General features: G+C 36.6%; 1 protein-coding gene across 1 annotated transcript; it reads left to right on the top strand.

Moving 5' to 3' along the window:
• The first annotated feature begins 88 nt into the window (after positions 1 to 88).
• On the top strand, positions 89 to 10,306 carry GOLT1B (golgi transport 1B). The gene is made up of 5 exons (XM_082665324.1): positions 89 to 228; positions 5,367 to 5,458; positions 6,851 to 7,029; positions 7,839 to 7,920; positions 10,103 to 10,306. The coding sequence occupies exons 1-5, from the start codon at positions 204 to 206 to the stop codon at positions 10,139 to 10,141; spliced, it is 417 nt and encodes a 138-aa protein (XP_082521450.1). The 5' UTR covers positions 89 to 203; the 3' UTR covers positions 10,142 to 10,306.
• The last annotated feature ends 8,638 nt before the right edge of the window (positions 10,307 to 18,944 follow it).

Raw genomic sequence — 18,944 nt, forward strand, 5'->3', positions numbered from 1 at the left:
GAACAAAGCCATAGGTGATTGGTTGATGTTGGGAGCAGGCTTAGCCAATGGGGAACGGCTTTGAATTGGGGTGTGGGCGGCTGCGTGTTTCCGGAAGACGTGGCGGCTTTCGCCTGGGTTGTTTCCCGGCTTCGTTCTCTCGACTTTGCTTCACACCCTGGCCGCTCCGAGGTGCTATCGACGCCGCCCTCACCCCTGCAGCCATGATCTCCTTAACGGACACACAGAGTAAGTACCTGCTCCGAGGCCCCGCCTCGAGCCCCGGACACCCCTTCCTTGGGCTGGGTCTCGCCTGCCCGCCCCTCCGCCCTCCCGGGTCAATGAATGAAGCTCCGGAATGGGGGCGGCGGCCTGCGAGACAGAGCTAGGGCTGTGGGCGTCTGGAGGGCTGCCTGGAGGAAACAAGGGCTAGACTCGCGGTGGTGGACCTGGCCTGGGGGGAGAGTCGGGGTCTGGGGAGACGCCCTAGCTGGGGAGGGGGAGCTTTCGCCGAGCGTCTGTCTCGCACCGGGGTAGCGCAGCTCTCACTCCCGGGGAGATGAGCGCTTTGTTCCCGCGGGTGGCCACGAGAGAAAGTTTGATGCGCTGTGCCCGCAGCCCACTCTTGGGGACATTTCTGCACGTGACATGCTTGGGGTCCTCTACAAGTTACTGCTGGTTGTTTGGGAGGCCGAGTTTTAAATATCATCTATGATAGGCTGTTTTTGAAAATGTGCTTACGCTTAAATATTTTGAGTATTTGCCTTTTGCCACTACTGGAAGCAACCTTTTAAAAGTCCCTTGAAACAACTTCACTTTTCTACCGGCTACTGTCTCCCCAATAGTAAACTCTGTGTTCAGTTAAACGATTTCTTTCGTTAATATTGTATATTGTGCTTTGGTGGCATGTTTTATTATTTTAGCATCTTTCTGCCTGCCACAGAGTTCTCCAGGCCTATCTTATCTCTAAGATTAACATTGCTGTCTGTTTTCTTTTTCTATCAATATAAAATTTCCACTTTTCTATCCCTTTTTGTCAATCTTAATAATTTTGTATTTACATTTCTTCCAGTGCTTCCTATCTTTTGATGGTCGTGATAGACTTTTTATCTCACTTTGTTTTATATGCCACGCCTTTGTTTTTCTTTTTTTTAATAACTTACTTGAATTTTAAAGATTTTAAGAACTAAACAGTCTGTTGAAATAAAAATAGAACTTCCTTTAAAAATGCCCTGTTTTAAAGTGGAGTCGTAAGGTTTGGATTCAAGTCATGGCTAACTTGAACTTCACCGAGCTAATAACTCCTGCACACACTGCCACCCCAGTCAGGCTCCTTCCCTTCCTCAAATTGGACTGGGTCTGTACCTTGGATGCCCATTTTGGTCTGCCTATTCTGATCAGAGAAAATATAAGTATAGTCCTTTTTTGTTTGGGGTTTTTGTTTGTTTTTTGTGGGATGTTTTGGTTTACTGTTATAATAAAAGTAGCCATTGTATATAATTGTATAAAAGCATCTTATTTCAGTTTACCGTGGGCTTTTATATAAATTGTTATCCTTAATTCTTATAAGAGCCCTGTAGAGCAAAGAGGAGTATGTCTCTTATAAATTAAAGGAGGCTCAGAAGAAATTCAGTGTATAATCATGAGGAAAGTGACAGAAACAAGACTTGATCCCAAGTCTGCTGGCTCAAAAACCTTTGTTCTTTTCACGGTACCCTACTAGCATCTAAGAAGACTTGCTATAAAGCTTATTTGAAATCTACCTTAGAATGATGAAATTGTTCCATAGCAAAAAGAGTTTCAACAGTAGATATTTATCCTTTAGAATTGTGCATTGATTGTGTTTTGAGAGACTGTGTAGAATATTCAGAACCTATTTTCTTTATGATGCAGTGCTCTGTTGCTCTCAGTTGAAACCCAGAATTTAGCAGAATTGTATACATAAATTGCTAGGATTTATTTCTAATACTACTAATTACTCAGAGGAAGTACTTAATCTCTACATAGTTTTCCTATCTAACTTTCCTATCTTAGTCTGTGATTATTACATAGGTAAATATATGAACTGCTTATCCTGTGTGTAGAGATTCTTTTCTACTGAAGTCTTATAGGGACAAGTGCCTGATTTACATCCTTCCAAAAACCAAAACAAGGGGGTTGGGTTAGAATGTGGGCAGAATAAGAAGCATTCTCCTCACTTCATTAAATTGATGAGGAGGATGAAATTATACTCTTTGCTGCGCATTTGCCAAGCGTTTTAGATAAGACAGTGGATCAGAACACAAAATGATTAGTGAACCAAAAGCTCTTTGGATTTCAAATGGTGTTTGTGTGTGTGTTTAACTGTAGGAATCAGCCATCATTCAAGTGACTTGCCAAAATTATTCTGGGATCCTGATTCTGGAAGAGAAGTACCAGACCAAGTACTGATCATAGTAAATAGCAATTCATAATTGTTTTAAGGAATTCTATATTAGCACCCTCTACCTCACCCCACCCCCCAAAAACCTCACAAGATTTATTGAGGGGGCTGGAGTGGGGCAGTTCCTCTGCTGCCTCTAAATCTTTACTTCATTATGTCACATTGCCTGAAATTCTACCATGGTGTTCAATTGAGTTCTTTATTGTGATATTTTTACTTTTTGAAAGGAATGGGCATAGTAAGAAAGACAATGCTGCCTTAAAATGTCTTAAGACAATGCTGCCTTAAAATGTCTTAAATAAGATATCAGAATGCTAACAGTGATTGTCATTGGATTAAGAACAGCTCTCCTTATCAAATTTCTACAATAAGCTTTTGATTTTAGATACATTTGTTTTATTAGACTGCTTTTATCAGATTATGCTTTAAAAACACGCATGTGTGCACGTGTGTGTGTGTGTGCGTGCGTGCACGAGCGGGAATGAAGGTTTGATAATGCACAGAGGAAGATGTTTATTTTACTGTGTATGATTCTGGTGGTGAGAGAGCAGCTCCAAGTAGGGCTTTAATAACCAGAGGGCTTGTGAATACATAGGCATAGGCAAGAATGGAATTCTGGAGGGGAGAAAATAACACAGCGAGGTCAGTTTGAGACTTTTGACCCATTCAGATCAGGGACTGTTGGGCAATAACATGCTAGTGTCCGTTTGGGCAAAAATGTTATAGGCAACCCTCTCTTTCTGTACGACACTGGATAAAGTAGTGGGAATGTTTTGGTTTCCCCTGTTATAGTTGTAAGATGTGGAGCCTAAAGACTGGATTTGAATTCTAGACGGACTCCACACCACACCCCCGTCCCTCCCTGCACCTGTCCCCCTCCACACGCACACTTGCTGATTCTGTGATCAAGGGTGAATTATTAATCTGAGTCTTCAGTTGCCCACATGAAACATGGGGCTGGTGCTACTTTTTAACACCCCAGTTTTGCTAAAGGAATTATGACATATTTGTATAAACATCTCATTAAATGTAAAACCATGTACAGACATTGTCCTTTTCCACTGCAGTCAATTTCATACTGACATCTCCTTAGTTATATTAGTAACAAACTAATTATATTAAACCTAAAGATGCTTCTCCCAGAAGTCCAGCCTACTCCAGTGCCCTTGAATTTCATTTAATCAAACATATTTAACCTGGCCAAAAAAAATCTCTAGAATAATGTAATGATGCCTACCTTGCAGTAGTATGGGGAGGATTAAGTTCTGTAAGATACGTAAAGCACCTCGTAATGGGCAATTCATGGAAAATTCTCAATACATAGTAGGCATATTGCCATATAGTTTCCTTTCTGGTGAACAAACATCTCAAAATGTGTACATAATCATTAGGACAATTTGTGAAAAGATAGAAATGAGTTGTATTTAAATAACTCAGCTGCCAGTGACTAAATCCTAACTACTAAATAGTTATTTAATGGAATTGTCCTTGCTGTTTTGTCCATATTTTCCTGTAGGAAAATATGTCCGACACCTGAACAGTTATTTGGTTAAATTCTCCTAAAGCATTTAAGCATGAAGGTATGAACCTCCAATTTTCATAAGAATTTGTGTCCGTGGAATACACTTACCAGTGTATTTATGGACAGGTACCCGAATTCTTTTAGACTAACTTTCGGAGAACAAGGCAGCTGGAATGGGAGGCAAGAGTTAACTGTAAATTGAGGTGAAGGATGTCGAAAAAGGCATAGGATGTAAATTTTCAACTCATCATAACATATTACATGGCTTAAATTTTTAAGTAGCTGTGACTTAGATTTTAGCTCTCTGGAGCCGAGGCAAAAAAGTTAAGTAACAGATCAGAAATCACTATTGTGTATTTAAAATTGTGTTTCCCAAAATGTGGCAGTTTCGGTCTGATTTATTATTTTATGCAGATAGTGCTGCTAGGTAAAATAAGGATTGGTGACTGTTTCCTGAAATCAAAACTGAAATGATCAAGGAACTAATTTCGTGGATTGTGCTTTGTAACGTTAACAGAATAGTACAACTGTAATCTTAGAAAGTTAAGACTCTTCAGACATAAAGATAAGTCTAGGGAGTGTAAAGGCAATAAAATATTAGTTTTGTATAAAGAGTAACCATAGACGTAAAAGCTTATACTTTGTCCATCACTCTATACTCAGTACCTAGAACAGTTGCTGGCATTTAGGAGTTGATCAACAATTCTTTGTTTTTGAATGAAAAAGTAAAAACCCAGAATATTAATATTAGGTAAAACAATGTTCTTTGAAATGTTAGAGAGGTTATTTTAGGACTCTTAGACTAAATATGTGAATGGATGCATAGTTGAGAGAGACTTGTAGAAGATAAATCCATAATAAGCCATGAAGAAGTTAAAAGTCTGAAAATTAACTTTGGAGGAGACGGCTTCTTGACTCAAAATGTCTCCTGTTGTCATTGTGAGAAGCAGTCTGTGCTGACCTCCCATAGCATTTCCAGTGGGTTAAGGAAGGAATTCGTTTTCAGAAGGGAAAGAAGGAACTGCAGATATTGTGCATTCAAATACTAGTCATGGAATATGAAAGGAGAAGAGGAGACAAAAGTGAACCCACATACTTATGTCTGATGCCAGAAGGGCTCTTGGGAGGGAAAAAATAATAAAACCAAAGGTTTAGATTCCTGATTTGTCTTTCTCTATTATGAATATGTTTGTGAGAAATGCTCTCTCTCATATAAGGATTAGAAATTCCCATTCATATTTTAAATTTTGGGAGTAATTTTCTGTTGTTAATTTAATTTGTTCTGGATCTTAACGAATGTCGTTATGTCAACCAGCAATGTTGGGGTCCTATTTCCTTATATCAGTCAAAAGAAAAACTGAAAATTTTTTCTTGCTTAGTTTATGAGGATCTTAATGTAACTTTACTTTTGCTGTACCCTTAACCATATAACTTATATTGCAGAAATTGGAATGGGATTAACAGGATTTGGAGTGTTTTTCCTGTTCTTTGGAATGATTCTCTTTTTTGACAAAGCACTACTGGCTATTGGAAATGTGAGTTTTTCAATATCTATTTTAACTAAATTCATAAGGAAGTTTTAACTACTAATGAATTATTGCCTGCTATGAAATCGGGGGGAAATAATTCACTGTTGCTCATGTGAAGACTCCTGTTACATCCTCTGATTTCATCAGGGGTGGAACCTGTCAGCTTTCTGTTTAAATAAAAGATAAATGCTTAATGAAGTTTTCTAATTCCATAACTGCTCTGTTAAGTGTTTGCTATGTGATTTACAATAGATTAAATCAAGACTGCCTCAAATAGTTCAAAATAGATGACTTGATAGCCCCATGTCTTGGTAAATTTGTTAATGTTTTGACTTTACACATCTGAGATTTAACATTTGCTTAAATAGCATAAAATGAACAGATTTTTAAAAACCTTTAAAAAATATATCTATATTAATAATTGACCTGCTAAGAAAAGTGTGTATATTGTTTATTTGGAATGTGTACTCTGTTGTCCATGTGTGAAGGCTGTGCAAGAGTTCTAGAAATAAATAATAACCCTTCTAAGAGGGCAATAAACTCACTGAATAACGATAAAATATTTTTGAAGTGTATGTTAACATTGGGCTTTTAATTGGACATTGGAAAATATAAAGGGTAACAATTGTTCAAAATTAATGTTTTAATAAACAATAATATAAACAGCATTGGTATCTCAGAATGTGAAGCTTAACCATTAGGCTTAATAAATACTTTTGTGAAATATTTTTCGCTGAAGAATGGTTATGAAGAAAGGCAAGTATTTGGGAATAAAACCTGGGAAAACGCAGGCTTTTAGTCAATCACCATCTCTTGTCCATTGTCTGAAAACATACAAACTATAAGTATATTTGACAATGCATGGCTGTATTTCATTTCTGCTGCTCCCAGATTTCCGGAAATAATAAAACTAGGATCTTCTTGCTGGCTTTGCGTGGTTTCTTCTACTACCAACTGGGCCATGTCAGGTTTTCTCCCATCCATAGGAACTCCTATCACCCCTGATCAAGTTTTCAGAACCAGGAGTACCTTCGGTTGACATATTTACGGGCACCTTCCCTCTCTTGCCTTGCCGCTCATCTGCTTGACTAAGCCATCGCCATCTAGCTAAAGCTGGGGAAACCACTACAGAAGCAGATGCTGCTGGGTGACACCTAATCTTTCTTTGTTTCTCTTTTCTTCATCTAATCAAGATAGAAGAGGACTGAACAGAGTGGGATACAACTACAGCTTTAACGTGGTTCTGCCTCTTGGTGTGCATTGTAGTTTTCTCTGGCCAGTTGCTCACATTAAAAGCCACATGACTTTTTTTATCATATTTAGCTTTGACCTTACCCCTTCAAACACATGCAGTGCATTTAACTGCTTTTTCTGTGTTACGTTTTCCTCCTCTTCTAGGTTTTGTTTGTGGCTGGCTTGGCTTTTGTAATTGGTTTAGAAAGAACATTCAGATTCTTCTTCCAAAAACATAAAATGAAAGCTACAGGATTTTTCCTGGGTGGTGTATTTGTAGTCCTGATTGGTTGGCCTTTGATAGGCATGATTTTCGAAATTTATGGATTCTTTCTCTTGTTCAGGTAAGGCAACCATTTTATTTTATTGTTTCTCTTTAGGTAAACCATAATGTCATATAATTATTACAGAAACCCAGATGTGTTTATCAGATGCAGATGATTGCTTATGTCAGGGTATAAATTATTTTATAAAGTATTTTCAATGCAATAAAATTTATTTTGTTGGCATTTTACGGCACTCTGTTGATGTTTGGTATTTTCATCAACCAGACAGTGATAGATAGATAGATAGATAGATAGATCCAGCATTTTAATATGTAGACCTGATGCTGTACAGTTACTGTCACTTGATGACACTTTCTTTAATGCATGTAGATATTAGAAAATTTTGGACCAAATACATTATGGGAGGTTTTGATCAGTTAATATTTTACAAATGCCACTTACCCAGTAAATAATAGTATGCAGTGTGAGAAAATACTTTCAAGTAAGTTGGTTTAATTATTTATTCAAGAAAGGTGTATCATTTGTCTTCTATCTGCCAAGCACCATATTGCCCACAGGAAACACACATTATTAAGTGCCAAATCTGCTTTAGAGAATCTCTCATTTCTAATATGGGAAATAGACTGTAAAGGTACCAGTAGGATGTAATAGTAATGCCATTATAGATGTTTATATCTATATAAACAGAATGTTATGAGCACAACTAAGGAAGGGATCAAATCCAGGGAGAGGTAAGGAATAACTGAATTTTGAAGTCTCTTAAAACATTCAAAACTTTAACAGGATCCTTTCTTTTTACATGGCTAACTGTTCATTTTGGTAATAGAGAATGTGTTCATTCTAAGAACTTTCTTCGCCTCTCCCAGGGGCTTCTTTCCTGTGGTTGTTGGATTTATTAGAAGAGTGCCAGTCCTTGGATCACTCTTGAATTTACCTGGAATTAGATCAGTAAGTAATCATATATTTAACAATATGTTTTTTAAACCATTAAAATAAATGTTATCTGGGGAGAGGGACAGCTTGGGAGTTTGGGGTTAGCAGATGCAAACTATTATATATAGAATGAGTAAACAACAATGTCCTACTGTATAGCACAGGGAATTATATTCAATATCAGGTGATAAACCATAATGAAAAAGAATATAAAAAAGAATGTGTATGTGTGTGTGTATACACACACACATATAACTGAATAACTTTGCTGTATAGCAGAAATTAATACAACATTGTAAATCAACTATACTTCAATAATTTTTAAAAGTTTTTTAAATAAAATAAAAATTTTAAAGATAAATGCTGTCTGATGCTCTTTGTAGAAATTTGAGGAATTGATACATGATTGATAAGTTTTTTATTATGATATGAGTGGTTGCATCGCATAGATCGTGGTTACCATGAATACCAGAGAAAATAATCATTGCTAAACCTATAGAACCTGAAATTTGGTTTCACTGTATCCATTTTTAATGTTGTTCTCTCTTTTTTCATGTAACTTGGATTGATATGCTATGCTGCCTTTCTCTTTGAGAGTTCAAGGCACTTTTCAATTAACTTTTATATGATCTCTAATTTTAGAAGCGATAATATAAAAGGACACCATTATTTCTTACAAATGTTTTCTCTCTTAGACTGTATCACCAAATGGAGTGCTTTAAGACAATTAAATAAAGCACTGTGATACTGGGAGTCAGATGATAAAATTCCGTTCCTAGCTCTGTCCACGGTTAGAACAGTCTTGTCAAATCTGTTTCTCCAGGGCGGGCAGTCAACTTCTTAAAGTTGTTTGCAGACTTTTGTAGATGCTTCTAGAGAGGTAGTTCATAGCATTTATTGAATTCTCAAAGAGCTAAAGGTTGGCTTACCCACTAAAAATAGGTACCACTATAAGCCTAATCTCATTTCCATCCTCAAATCAGAACCTTGCAGCCCAGATAACCTAGACATTTTTTGAAGTTACCTTTGGAGAGACAATGTTGTGCTTTCTCTCCACCTAAATTTACCGTAAAATTCTAATGAATCCATGAGTGCTTTGAGAGCAACTTTTAGTTTCAGTGTGCCAATTGATCTATTTGCGATTATATAAAATGCTAGAACCTAGGCTTGTAGGGGTATATCCTGATTCATTTGCATTAATCCCCAAACTCATACAGTAGTCGATGTTGTTTATACCTAGAATGTCTTTTGAATGTACTAAAACTACTAGTTATAGAGCTGTAATCATTAATCATGTCCTTAATTTAAGGATTCTTCAGTATTTGCATAAATGGACATCCAATATTATAAATTGTGTTTCCTATTATTATTACTTCATTATAATAAATGCTTAAGTAAAAATGTGAATAATGAAATGAAAGAAAGGGTTAGATGATTGCTAGATTTTGGTAGTGTTATATAGTCACTTGGGTTATGTAACTTTTAATATCTTCACTAATTACTATGTTTCAACATCTGTTTGCATCACCATCTGGAATGCTGAAGAAAGCCCAGTTGCTTTATATTTGGGGTGGAGTAACCAAAGTAAATAACCACTTACATTAATGTGTGTTAAAACTTATGTTCCATAATTATCGATTTATGCTTGCATCATTAAGTCTCTTTTTAATGTCATTGCCACTTTCAGTCTGAAGTCCAGAATACACATTTAAAGTATTTTTAGTCAGTAGCTGTTGTTAATTATTGAACTTAATGGAGCTAAATCTGTTTGTTCAAAGACTACATAGGCCCAGAAGAGATCCACAATAATGGTCAGTTGAAATACCTTATTGGGTTCATTAATGCATGAATGGCTGACATTTCAGCTTTTTATTTTTTTACTTTTTTTGTTGAGCTAGCAGCGTTAGCTTCATCTTATCCAATTTTTTATTAATTGCATTGTGTTTCTTGTATTGCACCCTTAAAGTCATATGTGTAACATGTCATGCAGAAACAACTTATAGAAAAAAAATTTTTTTTATATACATTTATGTGTCAGAAGATGGTGGTGAGTAGTACTGGATTAATCGTTGTCAGTCATACCTTAAATTTCCACAAATCTTATAAAGCTGGGTTTTTTAATCAACATTTGAAGTGTTGATGTAATATTTTATAGTGCCCTAGGCTTTCATTTAATTATCTGTTTTTCTTCTTGCAGTTTGTAGATAAAGTCGGAGAAAGCAACAATATGGTATAACAACAAGTGAATTGAAGACTCATTTAAAATATTGTATTATTTATAAAATCCTTTGAAGAATATTCAGCACAAAATTAAATTACATGAAATAGCTTGTAATGTTCCTTACAGAAGTTTAAAACGTATAGCCTACAGAGTAGCAACAGCAGTTAACAAAGAAGCAGTGAAAACAGACTTCTAACCAAGTCATCTAAGAAGTCAGCAAGCAAACCGAAGGAGATGAAATCTATGTTACAATGCATATTGAAACTCTTGAAGGGGATTTTTACTGTTTTTCCACAATGTGTGAAACACAGCCATCCTTAGAGAACTGTAGTGCCTGTTTCTTTTCTTTTTATTTTGAAGATGCAAGCACACCCATAGGCATTTGCTTTTTAGAACTGTAATGTCCTCTGCAGCAGCGAAAATATTTCCAGTTGCACTGTGTCTCTGAAAGTGGTGCATGAGTTAGATTGGATTATGTCATCGTGATATATTAAAACCAGGAAAACCCAGTGTTGATGTATGAATCACTTTTTTTCTTTTTCTTTTTTTTTTTTTGGTAAACGTATGGTTAAAATAAAACTTTTGTGGTTCTTCTGAATCTGAATATTTTAAAGCCAGATGAAAATCTGAACTAGATATTCTTTGTTGGAATATGCAAAGGTCATTCTTTACTAGCTTGTAGTTTCTAAGTTATAGCTGACTCAGCACTTTTTCTTTCAGGAACACATTCTGGAAGTCCTCATACTTCTTGGGACTCTCACGTGAGCATCTGTATCTTTCATGACATGTAAGCATTTAACAAAAAAAGCATTCTTGGTGATGTAGGAGTCTGTTACCTAGCTCATTTCATTGAATAGTTTGTTATTTAAGATACTACATGATGCAGCCCAAATGGATATTTCCATGTTGTGATCCAGTTTTTCTTTTTCTTTTATTTTTTACAATTTAGCAGTGATTTATTATTTTGCTTTTCATAAAATTACTACTGGTAATATTTACTTTAAGATGTACCATGTTAAAAGGTTAAACTTACAGCTGTTTTTTAAGGGCTATTTACATAAGCCAAGTTTTCCCTTCTTTTCAGCTTTTTTCATAACAAAAATCAATATGCATAATGTGTGTTTCATATGATCACTCTTCATTTGAGTTCATGGAGAGAATATCTGAGTTCACATACTAAATTATTTTACTGTAATTAAACTGGCTATAGTTCTGAAAAACATGACACTACAAAAATGATGTGTTGTCTTTTCTACTGTTGCTGCTTGACAGGCAGTAGGAAACAGTAGTTGTTTCTTCATTAGTAGTTTTCCAAGGTGGCACCCTTTTGATAGATGTAGGAAGACATTTCAAGAGTCATAGTACTATTTGTTTTACCACTAATGATTATACTATTTACTCTTTTTTTAACAATTGCAAAGCTTTTTAATGTATAAAATCATAATTGAAATTTGTGATTTTTATTGACAAATGTGTCTACAAAATATATTACAGCCTATGTTATTTTTAGTTAAATCTCTTGATGCACAGAGAAGTTCCAACCTTGCTCATCTAAAGAAGGAAGGACTTGGTAGATAGTCTAATGGTTCAGCCTTGTGGATTACTGTCTTTTTGGTACTGGCATTTGACTTATAATCTGTGAAAATAGATGACATTGACAAAATGAGACTCCTACCTCAATAGTTCATGGAATAATAAGAAACCTAGTGTTGTGTCTAATGTTCTTCAAAAAAGTAATATCCTTACTTGGAGAGTGTCAAATATATACATATTTTGGGGATTGACTTATACAAGTTGCCCTGTAGGACTCTGTTATACATATTTTTGACTGACCCGTATTATTTACAGTGGCTAGATAATTCTACCTTTTTAAAGCAAGAACAGTATCTGTTAATGTATGGAACATCTGTATTATTTAGCTCCTTTGTAGACATGAATTTCTATCAAAATATTCTTTGCACTGTAACAGAGATCTCTTTTTCAGCAATCTTATTTCAGAAAGCATTATTAGACATGTGTAAAGGATGTGATAATCTCCCAGTCCTTAGTAAGAGTCAGAGGCTTGGAGCAGTTTTCAGCTTTAAATGAGTCCACAGTTTATCTCAGATGTGAGTTTGGGACTGCTTGGCAGCATTGTATGTTTCTTATTCAGAACCATTGATGAGGCTCTACTTTTAAACATACTTGTCTTCTGACAGAAAGGACTGTACATCATATTGTTTCTTCCTTTCCACAATTAGCCTTCTGTCTTTGTGACAAAAAACATTCTCTGATTATTGCTATAAAGACGGAGGAGAAGGTCTAATACTACTTAGCCTTAAGTGTTTCTGGCATTGTTCAAATGTATTTTCTGTAAACAGAAACCTATTTGGAATGTTTTCCTTTTCCCCTTATAAATTGTAATTCCTGGAATACTGCTGCTTTTAAAAGTCTCACAGATTATATGATCTAACAGTTGAATATTGTAAATACACTTGTCTTACTTCTCAATAAAAGGGTACTTTTCTATTAACTGGTGGTTGTCTCAACTTGGGCTGCTATAACAAAATTCCATAGACTGGCTTACACAACAGGTGTTTATTTCTCACGGTTCTGCATCCTGGGAAGTCCAAAATGAAGGTGCTGGCAGATTCAGTTCCTGGAGAGGGCCCTCTTCCTGGCTTGCAGACAGCTGCCTTCTCACTGTGTCCTCACATGGCAGAGAAAAAGAGAAGGAACAAGTTCTCATCTCTCTCCTAATAAGGACACGAATCCCTTAATGAGGAGCCCCATCTTGATAACCTCATCTAAACCTAATTACCTCCCAAAGGCCCACTCTCAAATACCATGATGTTGGGGGTTAGGGTTTCAACATGTGAATTTGGAGGGAACACATTCAATCCATAACAATGGTCAGATGTATTTTTATTAAGAAATTCTAAAACTTTAGCATTGCAAAATAACCCATCTCGTGTTTTGTTTTAACATCTTTATTGGAGTATAATTGCTTTACAATGGTGTGTTAGCTTCTGCTTTATAACAAAGTGAATCAACTATACATATACATATATCCCCATATCCCCTCCCTCTTGCATCTCCCTCCCACCCTCCCGATCCCACTCCTCTAGGTGGTCACAAAGTACCGAGCTGATCTCCCTGTGCTATGCGGCTGCTTCCCACTAGCTATTTTACATTTGGTAATATATGTCCATGCCACTCTCTCACTTTGCCCCAGCTTACCCTTCCCCCTCCCCTTGTCCTCAAGCCCATTCTCTATGTCTGCATCTTTATTCCTGTCCTGCCCCTAGGTTCTTCAGAACCATTTTTTTTTTCAGATTCTATATATATATGTGTTAGCATATGGTATTTGTTTTTCTCTTTCTGATTTACTTCACTCTGTTTGACAGTCTCTAAGTCCATCCATCTCACTACAGATGACTCAATTTCGTTTCTTTATATGGCTGAGTAATATTCCATTGTATATATGTGCCAAATCTTTATCCATTCATCTGTCGATGGACACTTAGGTTGCTTCCATGTCCTGCAATGAACATGTGGTACATGACTCTTTGGATTATGGTTTTCTCAGGGTATATGCCCAGTGGGATATAGTAGTGGGATTGCTGGGTCATAACCTCGTGTTTTTTAAATTAGCCTTATATGCAGTTTTCTTTTTTACATAATGGTCACATCTTCCATATCCAAACTGTTTAAATGTAATCATAAATAGAAATAGACTTCAGGTAAAAAAGTGAGCAGTGAATTTAGAAATTAGTGGAGAAATGCTTAATGTTTTTTTCTCTACATGGAAGGAATATATAATACTTAAGTATTTGTGACTTAAATAAAATTACTTAACGTCTGCAATGTTTTGATCTTATACTTTAGTAAGGCTGAAAACCACTGGCCAAATCTACCAGTTAAGGTACCCAATAAGAATTTGTTGAATCCAATCATTAAACTGTAAGTCTTGACTATTGTCTGGTGAATCTGTTTTTAAATACAGTATCCAGCACATCTTTCTAACATTGTCCTCTGGGCTGAAAGCTTCCAACTTCTGCTCTTCTGCTACTTGTATCCATATAGGAGGTTGGACATAGAAATGGCGTCCCCAAATCCTTCATCGACTGACACATTTTCATGGTCTTACCTTTACCAACTCTAAGACCTATTAAAAGGTCACCTCTGTTTGACTGACTAGGCCAAAACAGCTGGCCCTTCCTGTCCTCTCCTAGAACCTGCCAATTGTTTTGTGGTATTTACATGGTTTGCGAAAAGACATTCTTAAAGTTCAAAGCCTTAAGTAAAGGACAGTAAAGACACTGGCCAATGAGTGGAGAGCTTTATTTTGGATAGCAGGCCTTCTCAGTGTCCCTAAATCTCCTCCTAAAACTGCTAGCCCTTTGGGGAAATTACTTCTTCCACCCCTTTGTGAGACAACTGGCCTATGGGGCTGACTGGCCTTCAGAGAATAAAGCCAAAGTAGGACTTGAACCCAATGACCTCATCATCCTGTACCAAAACCCTCTATTCTGTTATCAGAGAGTAATTTGGATACTTGAGTATCTCAATAGCCATATTGTCCAGGTAATCTTACCCAAGATAGGAGCTGTTTGAGAAAGACGAACATCATGTGATAGCACTTACGTGTGATTTCTAAAAAATGGATAGAAACAAAACAGAAATAGACTCACAGACATCGAAAACAAACTTACGGTTACCAAAGCAGAAGGGGGGGGGTAGGTAAACTAGGAATTTTGGATTAACGGATACATACTACTATGTATAAAATAGATAAACAACAAAGACCTACTGTATAGCACAGGGAACTATAGTCAATATCTTGAAATATAATGGAAAAGAATCTGAAAAAATGTTTTATATATATATAACTGAAATACTTTGCTGTGTACCTGAAACTAACACAACATTGTAAATCAACTATACTTCGATTTAAAAATGTATGTATAAAGTTTAAAAATAATTTTTTAAAAAGATAGCTGTTTTCTGTGTGAACACAATAATCACTGACCTTGTAAGAATGCAGTTTAAACTGTGACAGTATTTTTTAAATGGGGCTTGGGCACGCTCCAGTCAACTAGAAGAATTCAGATAACATCAGTGATGCAGGCAAAATGATCTCCATTAAATATGCCTTTAAAAAAGGTTTTGGATCCAATTTGTACAGTACCCACTGCCGGGTCATCATATCAGCAGAATAAAATTTACTGGTTTTATGCAACAACTTTTTTTCTCAAATAAGTAACTTTTCTTAGCCAATCTCTAGGTTTAGACCTGTAAAAATCTTAAAATATTGTGAATTTAACAAAAACATTTGATTGGGAGTCAATGCCCTTTTAGAACAAACACATTCTGGCATGTTACTTTTGATAAGACTACAATATTGATAATATGTCAAAGCCATTCTGCTCACTTGTGCATATTATGCTGAAAATGGCAGCTTTGACGTAAATAATCTGTTTGTGAATTCGTTAGCGAAACTGTTACAGACAAATCACGTTCATTATATTTTCCTTAAGATGGTAAATGCAAATCACAGTTTGGCAATTTATTTTCCCGTCCCTCTTTCTAAAACCTTTGTGTGTTTTCGGTATGGAGAGGGGGAAAAGACATTTTAGTTGTTTGTTAGGGCTAACCTAATAACTGGGTTTCACTTATGAATTGTTTTAAAATATAAACACATGCATAATCTTTCTTCTGTGGCTTTTTTTTTTTGGAAGTTGTTACAATCCTTTGAAATTAAATTCTAAACTCCTAAAACGTAATATTTAAAGGAATATTGATTTTCTTTAGATATGGTGAAAACCTTTTAGTCCTTAGTTTTTATCTTCCTCCTCTCCTAAAACAGTGGAAAACACTACATTCATGGTTCTGGCTCCTTCTTCCTGTACTTATTCTTTAAAAGGAGTAAATATTCCTCAAGTTTCTACCTACAAACTACTTTCTATATTTCATTCTCATTTACTAACCAGATCTCAGTTTTCTTGGCCGCACATGATCGACAATTCCAAACATCAAATGCCCAAACCCCAGTCTCTCTTAGACAAGTATTTACTGGTAGATAGCATCACCCCTCAAACTTAAGTCCCAAACTAAACTCATCTAGTCCCTCTCCATTATCCCTGATGTTTCTATTGTTAACCATTCTCCCAGCCATGTAGACTCTAAGCGTTAGTGTTTTTTTTATCACTTTTTATATCCTGTAAGCTTTACTACTCAAAATGTCCAAGGATTAGTAGACTAGCATTCATTAGCATCACTTGGGAGTTTAGTACAAATGCAGACTCTCAGGTCCCACCCCAGCTATAATGAATCAGAATGTGCATTTTAACAAGATTCCCAGGTGATTCAAAAGCGCATTAATACCTGCGGAGCACTGCTCTAACGTTCCGAAGAAAGTGACCATCTCTCTCATCCATGGTACTTTAGCATATGGTGGCCACTCTGGTCCTTGTTCACTGTCTGCCTGTGTATAGAACTGTTTCAACTGGATATTGACAAATTTGGGTCCTATTTTTCTTGCCTTCCACAAACTCCCTTTTTTGCAGTTCTCTTTCCACATCATCAATTTCTCCTTCTCTGCTGATCATCCCCATCAGCACACATGTTCTGCAAATGGTCATCAAAAGAAACCAACAGACCTGGTTGATTTAAGCAAAAGAGGACTTTATTAAAAGGACAGTGCGGTTAGTATCACTCTTCCTCTAGCACTGGATGCTGGTGTCTGTCACTAGCATTGTAGCCAGGATTGCCCCCACAAACTCAAGCATCCTACAACCAGTGCTGCACTAGAAAGTATTTCTCCTACTCCCCACTTTCTTCCCTCCCCAGCTCCAGACGAGTGGGTACGTCTGATTGGTGAAGCCTGCCTCATGCCCACACTCTACCCGATAGGGAGGCTGGTAAAGAGTGTCTAGCATTTTCAGCTTCTACAATACAAGGAAGATGCTGCCTCCCACCAAGAATCATAATTTATAGTTTAGGGAATTTCCAAAGTTCCCTAAAATTGAAAGGATTCAGATTTGCTGCAAGGCTAAAAAAAAAAAAAAAAATAGCCCGCTTCCACCACACTCACATATCTTTTTTAAAAGTTCATTTTCCTTTCCCCCTTTTGGTGAAATTTCTCAAAAAGGTTGTCCACACTTGTCCTTATTTCCTCATATCCTATTCAACCCATCCCAGTCTAGCTTCTGTTCTCAAAAGCCATCATATTCTCAAATCCAGCAGACACTTCTTAGCTCACATCAGTTTAACCTTTCAATGTTATTGGATAGTCTCCCAGCTCCCATGGCCTCGTTCTCCTGGAATTTCTTTCTTTCCGACTGCTTCCGTTCAGCTTCCTTTGCTGACTTTCCCTCTGCTCAATCTCTGTAGGTTTGTTCTCAGAACTCTATCTCTTCCTCTCTTTAACTCCGTTCACTCCCTAAGTATTTTTTCAATCCCAATTTTTTCCTGCCTTAAAATTCTCAAGATTCTTAAATCTGATAATTCCTGGTGACCTGTTTGCTGAGCTCTAGAGTTTACATCTGCAACTGCCTACTTCACATTTCTCCTTGGATGTCTAACATACATTTTAATTTTAATGTGTCCAAAGGCAACTCTTTATTTCCCTCTCTTAACTGCTTCTTTATGAAGTCTCTCCAATTTCAATAAAGAGTTTCATCATTCACCCATTGATTAAACCAAAAATCTAAGAGTCATCCTTGATTTATTTTTCTTAAACTCTCATATACGGTTTATCCACAAGTCCATGTTTTCTGCCTCCCAAATTCATTACAGCTCTCCATTCCTTGCAAGGACTCCCCTAGTCTAAGCCATCATCATCTTTTGCTTACAACCAAGTTGCCATTTCTTACTCTCCAACCTCAATTTACAGTGTCCTCCCCTGACACCCACACAGCTTTGGCTCCATTGGTCTCCTTCCTGTTCTTCAAACAAGCCAAGCTACTTGCCATCCCAAGATTTTGTATTTTTCTTCTGCCTGACAATGTCAGCAATACTGCTTCCCACCCCAGTTTATCCCATGTCTGACTCCAGCTTATCTTTCCAGACCCCTTTTATTCTTACCTTCCCTAAAGTAGCCCACCACTTACCTTATCACATCATTTTGCTTACTTTTCCTTTATAAAGCATTTTAAAATTCTGTAATTACCTTATTTACCGGTTTGGAGTGTTTCCCCCCTGACTAGAAGATAAGCATGATCAAAGCAGAGACTTGTCTTTTTAACACATGGCTGTGTCCCTTGAACTAAAAGGAAGGATGTCTGTTACATAGTAGGCATTCCATAAATATTTGTTAAATAATTGAATGGATAATTAAGTGAATGACTGATGTCAAAATCCATTGAGATTCCCTGACCTTTTCATTTCTACCCAAATGATTCATCTTTACTCACCGGTGTTAGCTTGATAGCTAGTTAGTTACCCAAGACAAGTTTTCTTACTTTGTTCATTTACTTTTGATTCTGCCTGGGGTTATTAATCATTTTCAATAATAATAATAATACTGCCTTGGGAAGCTAATAGGAAAATCAAAGGTCATGATGCTGATATTTTCAGAATATCTCCTGGCTGATGTGGACAGTAAATGATATTCACCCATCAATCATTCCTCTGCTTCCTGCAACTGAATCTCCCTGGAGGAGTCATCAGATCCTCTCAATCTTGAAGACTGACAGGAAGTCCCTGTGGACACTAGCTCTATGCAAAATCAGGAGGGATCCTTGACCCTAAGATTTAAAAGCCCCACCTTCAGAACAAAATTAGAAAACTCAGAGGTTAAGTTATAGTTATTGCAGCTTCTGGAAAGGGGTAGAAC

Source organism: Grampus griseus, assembly GCF_964374135.1.
Source record: "Grampus griseus genome assembly, chromosome: 11".
In the NCBI taxonomy this organism is placed as follows: domain Eukaryota; kingdom Metazoa; phylum Chordata; class Mammalia; order Artiodactyla; family Delphinidae; genus Grampus; species Grampus griseus.

What these genes read in the sequence shown, in the direction of transcription:
- GOLT1B (XM_082665324.1), top strand. Translation starts at nt 204, where the DNA reads ATGATCTCCTTAACGGACACACAGA. An exon ending in CTCCTTAACGGACACACAGA is followed by an intron (nt 229 to 5,366) that starts GTAAGTACCTGC and finishes CTTATATTGCAG; the next exon opens with AAATTGGAATGGGATTAACA. An exon ending in GGATTCTTTCTCTTGTTCAG is followed by an intron (nt 7,030 to 7,838) that starts GTAAGGCAACCA and finishes CGCCTCTCCCAG; the next exon opens with GGGCTTCTTTCCTGTGGTTG.